The sequence below is a fragment of the Mustela nigripes genome, chromosome 5 (genome assembly GCF_022355385.1).
Source record: "Mustela nigripes isolate SB6536 chromosome 5, MUSNIG.SB6536, whole genome shotgun sequence".
Classification (NCBI taxonomy): Eukaryota; Metazoa; Chordata; class Mammalia; order Carnivora; family Mustelidae; genus Mustela; species Mustela nigripes.
In genome coordinates this window covers 76,626,662-76,645,995 of record NC_081561.1, presented here as the reverse complement: position 1 = coordinate 76,645,995, position 19,334 = coordinate 76,626,662, and the positions used below count along the sequence as shown (strand labels likewise).

At 36.3% G+C, this 19,334-nt stretch overlaps 1 protein-coding gene across 1 annotated transcript in view; it reads right to left on the bottom strand.

Annotated features, from left to right (window-relative positions):
- Positions 1-319: 319 nt before the first annotated feature.
- The window catches only part of RSPO3 (R-spondin 3), an 89,834-nt gene continuing 70,819 nt past the window's right edge, over positions 320-19,334 (bottom strand). Inside the window, exon 5 of the mRNA XM_059399148.1 lies at positions 320-2,322. Within this exon, the coding sequence (XP_059255131.1) occupies positions 2,129-2,322 (194 nt within the window). The 3' untranslated portion in view covers positions 320-2,128. The remainder of the gene's footprint in view (positions 2,323-19,334) is intronic.

Genomic DNA, 19,334 nt, shown 5'->3' with positions numbered 1-19,334 from the left:
GGTAAAAGTCTTGAGTCAAAACACCTGGGAAGACATGACAGTCATTGCCACAGCTGTTGTGTCTTGGCTGATTTAACCATTTTTCAGCATTGCATTTGCAATGACCCTCCCAATAACTGGCTTTTTGAAAGAATAGAGACAATGACCATCACAGAAAGAGACAAATAATTTGGCTGCTACTGCTTGACTAGATAAGATTGAGGACAAAGATGAAGTCTGAAAACATCCAAAAGTCCTAGAACATGGGAATATACTTCCACTTAATATAGTTTTGTAGGAAAAGGTTTATTTCTCCTTGATGATATAAGCTGTAGTTGAAAATAGAATTATTTTCGTACATGGGGAATAGATCTAGTTAGTTGAAACACTTATCTCATGCAGAGTAGGAAAGAAAACACCAAAGTAAGAAACAGAAATGCATCATTCAAAAATTTCATATCTTGGAAGACAACAAGAGAAGTGAAAAACGAATTAAGCCAAGCAGTCCATATGAACAGTACAGTTGGAGGAAAAAAAGTGACCAGAGATAGGCAGCCAGAAGCCAGACTCAACTGCCAATTCTTCTGAAAGCACTGATCTTTAGAGGGCCAGGAAGTGGGGGTGGGCAGAGCAGCCCTGCATCTTGCCATTACGACAGAAAGGCTAAGGTGGGCTGCGAGATTCTGTGGGCTTGCTCAAAGATGCCTCCTCCTGTCCTGGGCTGGCTGTGTCCTCTGTGAAACACTGGGAAGGCCTTCAGCTAGGTTGACTTCAATCCCCAAAAGAGATCCACAGACTGAGAAAACATGGAGAAGAAAAGGCCAAATGTTCAAAATGCAGAAGGAGCTGACACACAAGGAAAGATGCTAGTTTCTAAGCAGTGAAGGGGGAGCTGTGAAATCATCTCGGGAGGCCTATGCATCTAGAATTAGAATTTTGTTGGTTAAGGGAAAAGCTGAATAAATACCTCCTACTATGCTATAAGTAAATCTCTATCTACTTACAAAAGGTGGATTCCAAAAGCAAACATCGAGAAACGTAGTATGTTCAGATTACATAGGATACAGAATCCCATTTCCTAGTTCATGAGTCTGTAAGAGTAACAATTTTCCAATAAAACAAAATGAACAAAAACTTTAAAACTATCAACAAATATATTTATTGTGGTGGCTTTCCCCCCTACTAGATACACCTTGTTAGAAAGTAGTATCCCCTGTTAGTTCCAGGTGGTAATAAAATGGTTTTTCCTGCAGAAACCACATGATTTTGCAAATATGTTCTAATCTCCTTGCTCTAGTTTTTGTTTTTCTGTGAAATCAGAATTTTCTTCTAATAAGTATGATTTTGCTTTTGGAACTTACAAGTACATGTTTACAGACTTATATAACCCAAGGGGTAGCAGAGGCTGAACCACACAGTGCTGACATCGATTAGAGACCTGTTCCAGGTAATCACAACCCTTCACAGTTTTGTAAAGCACAGAAGTCATCTCCAACGCTATGGTTTCTTCCACATTTTGCCTTTTTCCAATCCCACATAGTATGCTTAACTCTGGTGTACACTCTCATGTTTCTTGCCGAAGGACAGGGTGAAGGCAATAGAACCAATCTGAAAACGGTCGTTTCGGTGGTAGTAATTCCTACGATTCCAAATGCCGGGCCCTAATGTCTGAGCACTCTCTAGATCTCCTGGACAAAACAACACTGTTCTTTGAAAGATGTTTCTCTTCTCTGATCTCTTATTGACTTTGAAGGGATATTGCCTCTTGGAATTTGCAGAACTATCTTTCGCTTCTTAAAGCAATAGCTTGAAAAACTATTTTTATAGGGAAAAAGATGTCGCTCTCCAGATGTCATCATTATGCTGTTACATCTTATAGCCTATTGATAATTATATACAAAATTTCTTGTCTCTTAGAAATGCACAGAAGCGTGTTAGATAACCATTTGAAAACATCCCTTCTTTGAACTTTTGGCTCTTTGTTGTTAGCTATGCTTGTACAAAGAATATAGCAACTATCTGGAATGTTGTTGAGACAGAGCAGTAACTGACACGTTGTCCATTTGTGGTCCTAATGGCTAGAGCACCTGTCCTGGGCATCTGGTTGAGATAGCAGCATCATGAGTTTACAACGATCTCATGGGACCCTCTAATGTACAGTGCTGACCGATACCGATTTCTGTTGTTTATCTTGGACCTTTCGCTTCTTCTGCTGCTGTTTGTCTTTGTTTTCTCGTTGTTCTGGAGTTTCTCTGCTGGGTTCCAGACCTTTGTTATCAGGTATGGCATCCTTACTTTCTTCTTTATTAGGTTTTTTTCTTTTCCTCTCCCTTCCTTTTTTTCCTGAAATGAAAGAACACCTTTTAAAAATACATTCAATCATGTTCTATTTGGTTATTCTAAGTTTTAAACGACGAGTTAAATTTCTCTTAGGTTGCATATCAGACCATAGATACCAAGTATCTACTTGTTAAATCATTCACTCAGATACTTTTGATTAGATCTGTACCACATTTCAAGAAATGTGAACATGGAACATAAAATATAATGAAGAAATTAACATATGATAGTTTTGGACAGTAGAGGGTTCTATAGTTATAAGTTTGAGAATTAATTTACAAATTTACATCATAGTTACTTGAGAATATTTAATACAAAGTTTTGAATAGATTTTGTGCCATATAAGACATTTCTAATGTATATATGTTATCTAACTCCTACTGAAGGCACTCCTTCGCATTCAAATTTTTCCAAGTAACAGTTAGATATTTGCAGTGTCCTGCTATAACTGCATGTCATATACTAAAAGAGACTTGATTTACATAACAAATATGCAAATACCAGGAGAAATGTACTCTATTTCAACACAAATGTTTGTATGTTGAAATCGATTTTCTTTGCGATCACCAGCCAGGTGCTAACTATAACTTATCAATAACCCTATGGTATCAGCTACGCAGGCAGGAACATTGTGTCTCTCTCACTCAAATGAGCAAATATTTATTGGATATACACTGGATTCCATGGAGGTCCCTGATCTTGAACTGGGTTTGAAGCACAGATTTAGTTCAGATAGAGTATGGGGCATTTTAAAAAGTGGAATCAATAGGACCTTAAAGGTTTTTTTTTTAAATTTTTAAATTATTATTATTTTTTTATTTGACAGATGGAGATCACAAGCAGACAGAGAGGCAGGCAGAGAGAGAGAGGAAAGCAGGCTCCCCTCTGAGCAGAGAGCCTGATGTGGGGCTCGATCCCAGGACCCTGGGATTATGACCTGAGCTGAAGGCAGAGGCTTTAACCCACTGAGCCACCCAGGTGCCCCAACCTTAAAGGTTTTGATGTGGAAAGGCATTCTGCAAGGTAGACTAGAGCCAGGGAGATGAACTGAGTTTCCTTCTGCTGAAATTGGAAAATTGCTAAGAGTTTTAGTGGAAGAGGGTAATTTGAGCAAAGTAGCAAAGTGCATGAGGCTTGCACCAAACTGGATGGGCTATTTTTATTTATTTATTTAGTTAGTTAGTTAGTTCTTTTATTTCTATACAATGAATTAACTAGGTATTTTATTATCATGTCATATATATATATATATACATATATTATGTATATATGTAGTCTACAGTGTGAAATAATTTCTGAGGGTATGGTTTTAGTAACATCCATGATTATATATATCTCAATGAGAAATTACTGATTAAATCAGTATCATAGGAAATGAAAACTAGGACTTATTACTTCTTGGTGTGGGACAAATTCTGATAATGTGCATCCCCAGAAACTAAGCCATGTAAAATTTGAAATTAGTATCTGTCTACAAAAAAATCATTTTAGACAAAGTATTTTGGAGAATTTATTGGTATGAGAGAACCAAAATATTTTATGTCTTGAAATAGGCTGCAAATATTGAATTCAGTGGTTTGGCTTTCTTCTTCTTGAGCTCTGGTTACAGAATCCTAGGGAGCAGTATTATTAATACTGCATATGTATCCTGGGCCAACAAAGTCTCCTTGGATTAATGATTTTATGCCACAGCTAGCTTGTCTGAGACTATATTTATAAAATCTTCCAACTACTTTTGAAAACTTGCCTTTTTGGGCTAAACATAATGCACCTCCAAAATCTGGACTCTAAAAAGACAGTTAATAAAAATAAGAATTCAGGCCACTGTAAGACAAATATCAGTCAAATTGTTTTGGATATGCAGTGATGAACAAAAAAATGTTAGGATTGACTGTTACATGTAGAGCTGAACTACTTGTACACTGACTGACTGATTCCATAACTCTTTGTACTTGAAAGAATTTGCTGGATAGATAAAATTTCTGAGGAAGGAATCCAGGTTTTGTTTTTTTCCTCATTCTGGCTTTAATTATTACACATTTGAAGTGTTGACTTGAATTTGATAATTAAACAGAGAAAACCGAAGAGTATATTTACCTTTCTGAATATGCAGCACAATTTAATTTTCATGAAACTGTACAAAGCAAAAGAGAGAAATGCTGGTTTTCATGATATGTGCTTGGTTTTCAGAAGGACCTGGCTGTAAATGTTAGATTACATAGTATTTCCATTTTGAGGAGCATTTTGGAGGTGTTCAAGTTCAATTCTAAAAAAACTATCAGTGAAAATTATTCCAAAGTTCCACAAAAACTACTGACCCTGCACAAAATGTCATTTTTATGGAAATTATCCAAAAATTCAGTGTTTGACATTGTTCTTTTGATGATGGTCCAACATCTTACAGCTGTGATCTTAACCATAATATTCTGAACACATAAGAAATATACTGTTTCTTTCTTGGCCACAGATTGATTTATATGTTTTTTAGCCACAAGTGACAACATATTCAACTTATAGTGCATTTCTGTTTATTAGCAAACTGATACAATTATTTCTTAAGACAGGCAGAAACATTTTTGGAAGTAGCATGGACTTCAGTATTATAGTTTTATTATCCAAGGAGTAACTATTTAGTCTGGGCGGTGAGGGTAAGGGGAGGCTCTAGTAAAGTAACAGGAAACTAGCACATTGTACATGATTGTTGCCCAATAGAGGGCTATTGCACAATAGAAAAATGGGATTATTATCTTTTACACACCATGTGTTAGTGGTTGGAAACACTAACTACCCTTTTGTATAAATAATGTATTTTCCTCTCGTCCAAGAAATAAAATAGAAATGCAGGAGAGTGGCTGCAGTCCACTAAAAATCACGTGCAATTTGGGAAATCCTGTAAGGTTTTCATTAAAGGGGACTTCTTTTTTCTATTCTGATGACTTTTTATGGATGTGGTCAATAGTTGTTTTATACTTTGGTAAGTTTGCAAACTAAGCAAACTTACCACAATCTTACATACATGTTTGTGTTTCAACATTCACTGATTATGCATGTGTATATGTGCACCAGAATTGAGTTGTAGAGTGTTCTAATAGTTGTCAAACCTCGATGTTCCAGGTATAAGATTGATGTTGGATAGAGACCATCCAAGAGAAATTACTATTAGCAATCAAGTATGACCTAAGCCTTTATGGTGCAACATTTGTTTAAGATTGCTGTTTTTAGAGTCAGAAAAACATAGTGCTCAAATTCTAGGTCTGCCAACAACTAGTTGTGTAACTTTTGGCAATTTGTTGGCATCTCTCAGGATTAGCTGGCATTTAACATGTGGATAATCATTACTATTTGCTAAATGTTGTAAAGATTACACGAGATGCTTGTAAAGCACTTAGCATAGTGCCTGGCACACATTAATCATGGAAGAAATTAAAGTTAATGTTATTAACTCATTACAAAAACATGAATTCAGCTTCTACTCTATGCCAGAAAGTGTGCTAAAACTTGGGGATACAAATGAGACACGGAGACAGGCGCAATAATTACAGTTACAAGCAAATGCTAAAATGGAGAGAGGCATGTGCAAGCTCCTAATGGGAGCACAGCAAGGAAAGCATTGACCTCCGCCAATGGAAATGGAAAAGGACTCCCCAGATGGGGTGATATTTTTGAGCCTTAAAGAACGAACGAGCTTTTGCCAGGCCAAAGAGGGCAAAAGGGGATGTCAGGCAGTGAACAGTTATGTCAATGAAGGAATGCAAGGACATGGTCAATCTGGGGAACTGAAAAGTAGACTTCCTTGGTTTGATCAGAGTCTAAATATAGGACATTACTCAGAGAAGCTGGAACCATGTGCAGGACTCAATTGCCATGTTGGGCATTTGTCCTGAGGATCAGTGATATTGAAAACCGGAAAAGGGCAAGTATCAGAATCTGATAACAGGGGACAGACAGAATCTGGTAACAGTTTCTGTGACTAGTTTAGAAAAGGCCAATAGGATATGCTGACATGTGATCTTATTTCTGATTCAGGAGCACTTTTGTAATTAGAATCCATAAAGGGAGTGTATGCAGTGATAGGTACTTATTTTTGAGCCTTAACTTTTTAAAAAACTTAAATTCAATGAACATATACTGTATTGTTGGTTTCAGAGGTAGAGGTCAGGGATTCATCTGTCTTATATAATGCCCAGTGTTGAGCCTTAACTTTTAAAAGGGTAGCTAAAATTTTTGTGCCACATTATTTAAGATTTCATTGCAAACCAGAATCACATAATTGAATAGGTGGTATTTTTGAGATACTGAAATTATTTCCTATTAATACAGAAACATGGTCATTTATCTAAGCACCCCCTAGAGCCTTCTGCAGGCAGGTTTCCAAACATAGATGACTTTGAGAAATACATATTCTTAGGCCCCACCCCTGGAGCTTATGATTCAGTAGGTCTTATGAGTGGCCCAGGAACCTGTAGTTAACAAGTTCACCCCGAGTTCTATCAAAGAATAAGAACCATAGCTGTAGATCGATAGAAGATCCAACTTCTTTAAATGTATACTCTCAAAGTTTATTTCACATCATATGGTTTCTTATTCAATTTCTTTATATTTACAAAGTATGTTTTTTGAGGTACCATAGCTACTAATGTTTAAGGCAAGTTTTCTGACTAGGTGCATTTGAAACAGACAGCTAGATACAAAATGAAAATCAGTTTCAGCCTGGGTCTTTTTAAAACCGGTTCAAATAGAAATATGAACTGAAAGGAATAAACATGTAAAAATGAACAAAGAGAGAAGGAAGCAGTCCTGAATTTCTTTTTCCTAAATTATGTATTTAAGTTCCAAGCGAAAAATGAAAACTATAGAAATTAGATTTTAAAAAGTAAGAGGGTTATAAAAAAAAAGTTGCTTCCATAGAATCACAGACAGGATTTATTTGTTGCGAATTACTCAAATTGTGAATATCAGGTCACAATTTGGTCAATGCTTAGCAATGTCCGTGCAGAGGTCTTTATGAAGGACTTCCTGGTGAATTTCTTTCATGCCACCACTAAGAGGAGCCATTGAGCTTTCAGTAGGTCCACTTCCAAGACAAGCTGAATTTTTCTCAAAAAGCTAAAATGTATCCCACACTCTAGATGGAGGACTAAATATTATTGAATCTATAACTAAGACCAATTAAATAAATATTCCATTAAAATGCAAAATGTATGGCTAGGTGTTTTCTCTTTATTGGTTGTGGAATGAAGTTCAATTGGAAACGCTTTATACCTTCAAAAAAGCACAAATCATGAGAAAATGGGGTTAATCTAATGATTTTTAAACCTAGAACTGACCTGACTTTAATGTATAGAGGATGAAAATTCCAAATTTTATTCCTTTTAGTTAATATATCACTTGGGAAATTTTTCAGAGGAGGGGAAATTGCTACAGTCTAACTTCTTCAGCAATTATGATCTGGTACATAGATACATATCATATATAAAGGCTTTTGAATTGTGGGCTATACAAACACAGAACAGCCTGACCCAGTGGTAAAGAACACAGCTGATAGTCGGAAAGGCCAAATTTCTTTTCAGCTGTATTATTACCATGTAGAATCAGGAATGCATTCAAACCTTTTGTGTTTTTTAAAAAATAAAATAGAAATAGAGCTGCTTGAGTGGCTCAGTTGATTAAGTGTCTGCCTTCCACTCAGGTCATGATCTGGGGGTCTTGTGACTGAGCCCTCCGTCAGGCTCTCTGCTCAGGGGGAAGCCTGCTTCTTCTCCCTCTCCCTCTGCTTGTGCTCTCTTTCTCACTCTCTCTCTTTCTCTGTCAAATGAATAAATAAAATTGTTAAAAAAATAAAAATACTTATTTCCATGATATTACTCTGTCCTAGGAATTTATAATAAATGTAGTGAAAATATGAAGAAATGGATTTGTAAATAGACATTTAATTTCTCCAAACTAAAGTTTAAAACTATTTGAATTATTTATTCTGTAGTTTAATACCTGAATTGATTTAATTGTATTCCTATTTAACTTCCAAGATGCTTCTGATTAATTATTTGCAGAAAAATAATTTGGCATAAAATTACACACTCTATACCAAATGCTCATAATTTGGGAAAGTACCTTGAACCATTTTTGCAAAGATAGCTTTGATCCTTAAAACAAAATGTATTAAAATAATCTGTTATGGGAATAAAAATGCTCTGCTCTATGGTAAGTGTCTGAAAATACAATATTTTGAATTGTACCAGAATATAATGGTTCCTCAGTTCTGAAAGATGTACAGATAGTGTACCTAAAAGCAGCTCTTAATAAAATGATTTACTGTTAAAAAAAAAAACATATTAAGATCAAAATAGCATTTTCCTACCAGTTGAAAAGGACTAATAGAAGAGATGCAATCTACTTGTGTTACATTCTTTGGGAATTCAGAAACAAGACTGTCCTGACTCTAAGACACTGAGTGTAAATTTTAGAAGGTGAAAGCAGATAAACCCAAGTGTCTTAACATGGCACTCAGGGTCCTGGTCCTCTGTCCAGCCCCTACTCACTTTGTCATTCCCTTCAATGGCCACATACTTTTCTTTCTAGTCACCCCTGCACTTCATTCACCACAACCCACCACATTTACTGAGTCCATGTGTTTGATACATTCACTAGAATGCATTCTCTCACATCCCTTGCTCTAATTCAGCCTTTGTGTTTAATTCTCTGCCACGTGTCACTCCTTCAGGGTGACCTTCCTCACTTGCTCACCTTTTCCTAGATTAGGTTACTTATATTTCTATCCTCTTTGCTCAGTAAGTTCGCAGTTAGTAGCCTGTTGCGGTAATCCTGGTGAAGATGACAAGGGTGGTCTGCTTCTAAAAATAGTAAGACTAATGGTAATTAAAGGTTAATGGACACTTAGGTATACCAGTCATACTACTACTTTTTTTTTTTTTTTAAAGATTTATTTATCTGAGAGAGAGAGTGCTTGAGCGACCAAGTGTGGAGATGGGTAGGGACAGAGGGAGAATGAAAGAATCTCAAGCCCACCCCTGGCTGAGCACAGAGTCCAATGAGGGGCTGGATCCCACAACCTGGAAATCATGACCTGAGATGAACGGAGAGTCGCCCGCTCAAATGACTGCACCAGACAGGCACCCCTGTAACAGGTATGCTGCCAAGTGAGAGCGCCATGTCTACAAGCTCTACTATACCCTACACCTAACACTGGGGAAATGAGGCTCTTAACCACATTATGCCCTTCTGCCTCTGTGTCACATCTCAATAGAGTGCACTGTGGTAAGGCATCCTTCTTTGAGTTCACGTTGGAGCTACTGAGTCAAAAGAGGGGGGCAAGGAAAGTGCACGGACTAACCTAATAGCACAGAGAGTTTTCTAAAAATTATGGTTTAGAATATACTTTCTTAACCTCTTGGAATTTGAATTTTTATTTTATTTTACTTTTTAAAGATTTTATTTATTTATGTGATAGAGAGAGAGAGAGAGAGATCTCAAGTAGGCAGAGAGGCAGAGGGAAGCAGGTCAAGAGCCTGATGTGGGGTTGGATCCCAGGTCCTTGACCCCAGGACCCTGGATCATGATCTGAGTTGAAGGCAGAGGCTTAACCCACTGAGCCACGCAGGCGCCTCTGGAATTTGAATTCTGAGCAGCAAGTGTCTCCTCAGATCCTAACAGCACTTTGCAAGAGATGTTTTGTGCCAGGACCAGCCTGGTCACTTCATTCTTTCTTCTTTCTTATTGCTACAGTCCATGTATTCTTCAGTATTTCCATTCCCTTCCCAGTTGTAAAGAGGAAGAATGTAGTATACGTGATTTTGGAAATTATTTACCTATTGTGTCATTTATATAAAATTTAGAAACTTTGTTTTACTTTAAACTACCACTGCTACATTTCTGAAATCCTCATAAAATTATCAGAGATTTTTATATTTTGTTACACTTTACACCCAAAGAGAGAAAAAAACTGTACTGATTTAGATTTAAAAATCCCAGTGAGTCATGAATGCAGTCCTATTATAAATCACTTCATTTTATAGCAAACATCATAAACATTAACAATGACCAATTTTTAGAACTTCTATTTTCATAATCTGCTTTTGCATAATAAATTTTCTTTTGTTAGGTCATACTTTCCTTATGGATTACTTTCAGTTCGCCTTGACAGATGTTTTCCTCTGTTGTTTAAATAATTTCATCATTCACTGAAGATTCAGGACCTGAAATTCTGAATTTTAGCTCTGTGCTGACAGAAATTTCCATGGCCCTTTCACCCAAGGTAACCCTATTCCATCTCACTGCTTCTGCTGCCCAGAATCTTAGCCTGGACTCTGCACTCAAGAGGGACTTTAGAGTCCAGAAGAAACTGTTAAAGATGCTGGATATTGCATACTAGGCATACTAACATGCCTTCCTGTTATAAATCATCAGTGTTAAAAGAATAGTTAAAAGCACAAAGGAGAAAGTGCCCAAAGATTTTTTTACTATTTGCAATATTTACAACCTACTCATTATAAAAGTAAAGAGTATCCTGTATTTTATAATATTTTAAAAACACAGCAGGGCATTACAATTTAGATACCTATTTTATTTAGGTAACCATTTTAAGTTTAGTATTCTTTAATGTAAACTTATTTCTCTTGAATCAAATACAATTTGATAGAAGTTCATTTGAAATTAGTAATTTCCGTGTTTTGTTTGAATGCAAAATCTCTTGACTTTGAAGTTCTATCTACCACATTAGGTTAGATTACAAAACCCTTGGAAACTTAATCACGCACATTCATTTATATGTGGAAAATTTCTTGGTCTAAGCACATTTGCATAATGTGTTTTGAGCTAGACCTTGGGTGTTATACAATTGTATCTACTGGATTAGCTTGTAAACTTGTTCTGATTTTCACTTGTCAGTGGGTATGCTGGTAAATTTCAACTATTAAATCCAGTCAAATTCAGCCATGAAATTTGTAGCTAGTTTGTGAAATGAGTATTAACTGCTCTCTCAAGAAAAAATAACTTGGCATATGATATTCTGATTGCTTTATATACTATTTATGAACTTATAATGGGGGATTAATATGTATATTGTTTTTCTTTAGAAATTTAGATAATGATGTGGCTGGCTCCATTATTTAAAAAATCACCGAAGCCTGCCTAGTTGCCCTGCTACTTGTCTTCCCTGAAGTTTTCAGTTTAGACCAATCTCCTCAAAGTATTAAAGACTATTTAAAAAACGAACTGATGTGTTTATCTTTTTTTATAACACCATAATCTTTTTATTGCCCATCTCAGGCTCATGCTGGCTGCTGCTATAGACCATCAGCTTATATCTCAAGGTACAAAATATATGTGTATGTGTGAGTCTATGGAATGTTTATGTCAAATATTTCTTTGACATTATCCTTAAAAAAAATCTATTGCAGTCCATAATAGCTAAAATATGGAAAGAGCTAAGATGTCCATTGACGGATGTGTGGACAAAAAAGATGTGGTGTAGATATACAATGGAATATTACTCAGCCATAAAAAAGAATGAAATCTTGCCCTCTGCAATGATGTGTAAGGAAATAGAGGGTATTATGCTAAGCAAAACTTATGTCAGTCTGAGAAAGACAAAAACCACCCGATTTCACTCATATGTGTAATTTAAGGAAACAGATGAACATAAGGGAAGAGAAGGAAAAATAAAGACGAAAACAGAGAGGGAGACAAACCTACATAAGAGACTCTTAATCTCAGGAAACAATTTGAGAGTTGCTGGAGTAGAGGGGGGCTGTCAAAGGGATGCGGTGTCTGGGTGATGGTTACTGGGGAGGGCATGTGCTATGGTGAGTGCTGTGAATTGTGTAAGACTGATGACTGACAGACCTGTACCCCTGGGACAAATAATACATTGTATGTTAATTAAGAAAAAAAAAAAGAAAATTGCTATCCTACACATATTGCTGGATTCAAAGTACATAAATAGTATCATAAAGAGGTTTTCTTATAACATTATTTTAAAGCAGAATACATAACTGTCATTCAGACTACCTATTTTTTTTTTCAAGATTTTATTTATTTATTTGACAGACAGAGATCACAAGTAGGCCGAGAGGCAAGGAGAGAGAGATGGGGAAGCAGAGAGAGATGGTGAAACAGGCTCCCTGCTGAGCAGATCCCAGGACCCTGGGATTATGACCTGAGCTGAAGGCAGAGGCTTTAACCCACTGAGCCACCCAGGTACCCCCAGACTACCTATTGAGTGATTCCCTTAAGAAGTCTGGGAACAGTATTTCTTTAGTATTACATTATAATTAATTCCTTTTTAAAACTTTTCATGTTCTTGTGATAAATCAGGTTGCCTAATTCTGCATCAATTTAAATATCAAATGTGTATTTAACATATCACTAACCAGCAATTAAGTTCAAAGTACTGCCTAAAGTTTAGGTTGGTTTGAAAATCTGAGTCTTAAATATTTTTTTTCCTGGTTAACTTTATTTTCTTGTTCTTTGTGAGTTGATAATCATGTTATCCTTGTCCTCAAAACACATTTTAAAGTAACACAATAAAGAATGCTTAAATCTGTGGCTTACCCAATTAATTTACCTTAGAAAACCATAAACCTCAGTTGTATCAATATTTGATTCTGAAAGTTAGTGTTTTTTAATTTTTTTTTTCCGTCCTTACATATTCCTCTCAGGAGGGAGCACAGTATAATAGCAAGTTTTCATGCAGAGCTTAGAATAACATTGGCATTTGAATTTTCCCCATTTTTCTTTAGTTAGGTATATAGGCTCACAGTTCAGTCCTTCTCACTTAAAATGAGTGTTCTGGAATTTGTTTAGGTTAAATATCCACCAAATGTCTTTTTTTTTTTTTCTTTTTAAAAGAGAATCACTAAGCCAAGAGCACTATCTTTATCTTTGATGAAATATAGCTTTCCAATTAACAGGAAAGTCCTTCATTTCAAAAGGCTGAACAAAATGCTACTTGAAAATTCATTCCAGCTGGTTAAGTCGAAGAACTGAAAGAATTCCAGAGGAGGAATATTCTCTTGGCATTTATCATGTGATTTTCATTTGGATAAACTTCTGTTTGTTCCAAGAACTTGCCTCAGAATTTTGTTCTGCTGAGACAGAAAGAGAAGTGTTGATAGCCATGTTTGACTGGGCTCTACTTCCTCCCTTACTCAAATTGTCTACTCGGTTTTATTGACAGAAGGGGATGGCCTCATATACTTGCTGACACATCTGCAGTGATGGATTATACCAGAAATGTTGATATTATTCTAATCTCTTTTATCATTTCATGCACTAGCTGATCTTGATGTCTAATTCTCATTCTATCACAGCCCACTCTTCCTTCCTTTGAAGCTTTTTATTGTTCTGTGGGGGGAAAAATGAAACTCTAATCTGGAATTATATCACAGAGGGAAAAACAACTACCAAGTCTATTTAGCATGTGCTACTCCAGGATATTTTTAGTAGAGATGTCACAAACATTTATAGCTGTAATTTAATATTTTCAGCTATTTATTGATTATCTATGTAAAGTTCACCTTTTTAATGGACCTTCAGTACATTCTCAAATGTTTTCACCTTGCTTCAGTATTTAAAAAATTTTTTGAGTTACACATGCTATCTCAAACTGTTGATTTCTTAAACAAGGATGGAAAACAGAAAAATCTCATTTAGCTTCTACTATATTAAAATTTGCAATAAATACATTTCATTCATAATGATAATAAGATCATAAGTGGCATATTTCACTTGTGGCAGATGATGCAAAATGTTTTAGGTACTTTTTATCCTGCTCTCTTGGTGCAAATATCTGTTCTTTTATTAGAAATACTTTCTACATGCATTTTCCAAACCCAGCAAGATAGCGTCGTATAATTATGTCATCCATACTGGTTACATATACTTGAGTGGAATACAACAAGTTTAATTTCTCTAAAATATATTGTGAATGGAATGTTTGCTAACCTAAAAATACTGGTTGTATAATTAAGTGAGGTTAGTGAGATCTGACCATGTCTCATTTAATGGCTTTCACTGTCCTTTAGTCATTGCACTCATGTGCATTAGGGTGGGAGAGGAGAGTCAGGAGGGTAGCCATATGTGTAGCAAATGTGTGTGCATGCTTGTGTGCGTATATATAATTATATATACACATATATGTCTTTATAGGTTCCTTCCCACCATTAATGGAAAAGTTCTATTTTTCTGGTGGATTTAAAATATAAGCTCAAAGACAGAAAGTTTGTTTTGCCATTCAATTTTCAACCAGTCTTACAAGTTGAGTCCTTAAGTCTCACCCTCTTAAGTCTCACCTTCTTAGGAATGTTCTTTAGAAGACTGATCCTTTAAAATTAACAGACTCTGCCCGGCTGCATGACTTCTAACTTTCTCTCATCAAAGGTTATTTCCCATATGTCAAATTAACACTGGCATCCTTTTCTTTTCTTGACGAACTTTCAAAATGTTGTGAGGAAAATGAAATATAGGCCCTCTAATAGGCATCTGATTAATGCAGAAGAAATTAAAGAATTACTCTCATTCTTCAGATACACAATCTTCTTTCTGTATGTGGACTTTCTCTCTCAACACTGACAAGATCATTAGAAGCCCCATTTCTCACCTCTTTCTTCTAGTTCATTTACTAACTTGTTCAATTCCTTCCATTGTTTTTTGACCAGGTCCCTAAATGTATCATAATATATTATCACTGAATTTTTAGCTATATTCCTAGCCTTTTTGTAATATGTCATGATGATGCTGAACTATACTATTTTTTGTAATATTAGGAAGAATATGTAGTAATAATTGCAAAAATGATGAGTTATTTTTGTAGAAATGCAACCTTAATCTTGATTCCCTATAAAAATATTTCAGGATGAAACACAGTTCACAGAACAGGTTTTTTGGTGGTAGGTAGATAATACTGGGGCTTCTAGCAGTGGGCTTCAGATTCATTTGCATAATTCTGTACACAGAGAACCTTGAGGTGTATGAGGCCCACACACCAGCACACAGGTAAGCGTCACTACCATTGCTCCAAAGAGTGTGGTAGGTTTGACTTTTTTTTTTTTTTTGGCAAGAACCTGTATGCAGTAGCTATTCAGTAAGTATTTGTTGAAAAACTTAAATGGAAAATAAGTAATACTCTCTTTTTCTGATTTTATGGCCATCATTTTATTTGAGGGAAGGTTGGGGGAGGAGGATGCTTCTGATGTTATTCTCATACGCAAATATGCCATGATTACTCACTATTTCAGTCAAACAACTTTTTTTTTCTTAGAGAGAGAGATTGGGAGTGGTGGTGATGGGGAGAGGGACAGAGGGAGAGAGAGAGAGAGAGAGAATCCTAAGCAAGCTCCAAGCCCAGTGCAGACTCTGACACAGGGCTCAATCTCATGGCCCTAAGATCATGAACCAAGTCAAAATTAAGAGTTGGATGCTTAACCAACTGAGCCACCCACGTGCCCCTCAAACAACTTGTGTTAACAGGTTCCACTTATTACTGTGCAGTACTCAGCCAGTAAGTCACTTCTGTTCCAGTATCAGCTTCAAGGGGCAAGAGCCCACTCCAGAGAGCTACACCACGCTCTCAGGGAAATAATCTTGACTGACCATGCTCTAGAAGATCATCTTTAGGACCAAACCAATGATGAATAACTAGAATATCCCTAAGGCTGCCTCAAGAAGGGGCCTTAGAAGCCCAGATTGCAACAGGGAGGTATCCTACTCCCTTCTATTTTGAGAAGGAATTTAAACTCTGAGACAGTTTCAGAGATTTGAAGGTTCTAACGTTTCCCTGAGGTGGGGAATGTGGACCATCTCCCAGCTCCAAACTGGGAAACAGTGGCCTAATAAAAAGTTTCTGAGAATGGAGAATAAGAAGTCAGGAAGAGGGAGGGAAAGGAGAAGAGAGGAAGAGAGGAAGGGATTCTGGATGACTGTGAAAAGTTGAAAGATGGCAAAATAACCTTTTCTTCCTTATATTATCTTGTCTAGCAGGCATAAATGATGCTTTATTTGGAGGAGTTGGGAATGTAGTCTTCCTTTAAAATAATGAAATATGATCCTGGCTCATCTTGACCCAATCTTGGGGCTTTTGAAATGGAACCCCACAGTCTCAGAAGCCTGATTTTCCCCTTGATTTTGAATGACTGTGGCTTTTGTTGTAATTTACTGAATTTTGCTTTCAGTGGAATTCCACCCAAATGAAGTGCCCTTGGGTAGTATGAGGAAACTTTCAATTTAAGAGGGTGTAGCAGGGACAGCAAATGGTATGTGTAATGCAGTTAATGGAGAGAGAAAGTTCTAGGGAAGACTTAAACAAATGAGCTAAAAATTAAAGAAATTGTGACAGTTCTTGAAGGAATGAGCTCTGTCTTACTCAATCGCCTTGAAAATGAGTACTCATTTGAACAGTTAACCAAATAAGATGCTCTTTGAAATAAGAAGGTCAACTTAAATAGAAAAAGAGTTTTAAAGGGATATTTTTTGATAACCCATGTTTTTGGTGTTTATTTTCTGAGCAAAGTGAACAGTCTTCCTGTGTGCCAGAAGACATACCGAAGTAGAAAGGGGAACATGTAATCATTGACTGTATATAAATCCTTCTCCTATCTTCAGGGACTTTTTAAGAAAAGGGGTAGTAGTCAGGAGGTGACTAAAAATACTGAGCTGTAGAAATACCGAAGGAAGGCAGAAGAAAGATCAGCAGATTTGTCATTCTGCTGTTCTGATGGTTAGGAGGATTGTGGATAAGGAGACTCTTCTCCCTTACACCCGGGTCACCCTTAATCAAACGCATTTTGGGCCTTGCAAACTCCGTTGGTACTTTTAGCTGTAGCAGAGCCTTGAGGAGTTCAGCACACAATGTCTCCTGGACAGCTTTCCTTGACTTTAACATGTCTGAGTATGGGTGTGTGATTCTGTCCAAACAGAATATGATACCTGTGATTTCTTAAAAAATCATCAAATATCAGAGATCACTTAGATGAGAGGTGATTTTCACTATTGCTTACAACACATAGTAAGCAGTTGTATTCTTTCTGTATATTTAACATTTTTGATTCATACATGAATTGATACATTAACCCACTGCACAGTACTTGCAATGTTAAGTGTTTTGAAAATCCCTCCTTGCTTGTACATATCCTTCAAGATACATTTTGAAGGCTGCTTTCTCCATGAAGTCTTCCCCAATAATTCTCCAGCAGGTAAGTAGGGAAGCAGTAAGTATAGCTTCTATGACCTTGGACTTCGAAGGTGGATCTGAGTCTGATTTTCTGTCAAACCACAGAGCCATTGTCTATTCTTGACTGATGTTATTTAAACTCTCATTTTTTTTAACGTGTACTTAAAAATATGTGCAGCATTAAATTAAATATAAAAATAAAAAATATAAATTAAATATAAAAATCTGAAATAGGTATCAGAAAATGTGCATTTTAGATAGATTTGGCTATGTTACTTTTCAGCTATGTGACATTAAATGAAGTACTTTCGGTATTTCAGTTGCTTCTAACTTATACGTTAGAGAGGATCTTTCCTATTACTCTGTTTGTGGTAGGCATGGGGAATAAATGATACATAAGTACTTAGAAAGTGGAAAAGATTTATGAAGTTGTAACTCCTAAAATAATGATGATGATGATGATGATTTCTGTGAAAATACAAAACAGCTGAGTGAATCAACTCACCTTCAAAAATAAAACAGCCTTAATCTGACTAGGGTAAAACCTTAACGGAATTGAATTTTTTTAAGACTTTTCGTGGCAGTCCTTATCCCACTTGAATCCATCTGCTTTAGTAAAACTGTGAAAATTTTACCTCTCACAAATGTGTTCTTTTCATTCTCATTTAGTTCTAGCCTCTTATGCTCTCTAGAATGTATTTTTGCACAACTAGGGACATTGCTTTTCTTTGCTCCCAGTTATTTTGCACCGTGCTGACAGGCTATCTTCTTATACCACAGGGTGCTGGTCTGTTGTTCCTGTTAGTCTCTTGCTATTAAATCTCCCTAGTGCCTGTACTCCAAAATTTTATAGAGCATTATTTCTTTCCCTATTTCCTATTGCTTCAGCCACACTACACATCTCATGATTACCTTGTCACATCATGCTCTTTCTTGCTTTTCTGCCTTAGCTGGTCCTCTTCAATGGGTAGCCTCTCTAGCTGGAAAAATTCTAATTGTTCTATAACAGCCAATAACATTTTACCTCCTTTGTTCCCAGAACATCAGGTCCATCTATCTATGCCATTGTTTGCTTATAATTAACTTTACCATTAGATTATGAACTCTCAAATGAGTCTCATACATACTTGCATATCTCCCTTAGCATTTTTACTTCAAGCATCTAGCACAGGTCCTGGCATACAGTAGTTACTTAATATATAAAATCAAGTCAAAGGATGAATAGCGATTATGCTGAGTGAAAGAAGTCAAGCAGAGAGAGTCAACTATCATATGGTTTCACTTATTTGTGGAGCATAACAAATAGCATGGAGGACAAGGGGAGATGGAGAGGAGAAGGGAGTTGAGGGAAATTGGAAGGGGAGGTGAACCATGAGAGACTAGGGACTCTGAAAAACAATCTGAGGGTTTTGAAGGGGCCGGGGGTGGGAGGTCCAGGTACCATGTGGTGGGTATTATAGAGGGCACAGATTGCATGGAGCACTGGGTGTGGTACAAAAACAATGAATACTGTTATGCTGAAAAGAAATTTTAAAAAGTTAAAAAAAAAAAAAAGGATGAATAGACAGAATGTTCAGAGCCAGAATCATGCAAAGCAAGAGGAGTGGTGACACCATAAGGCTTAATCTGAGGAGTTTAATGACCATTTTATTCACAAACACGAATTTTCTAGTAGGACAAGGTATTTTATTAGACTTACTTTTCCTCTGTCATGATTATATTGCTTTTTCAGTTTCTTTATGCTATTTTCAGTAAAGAAATCTTTTCTTAGTGCTGATGCTGTGATCTAATAAATAAAATCGTCCTATATGAGTCATGGTATCATTGCATC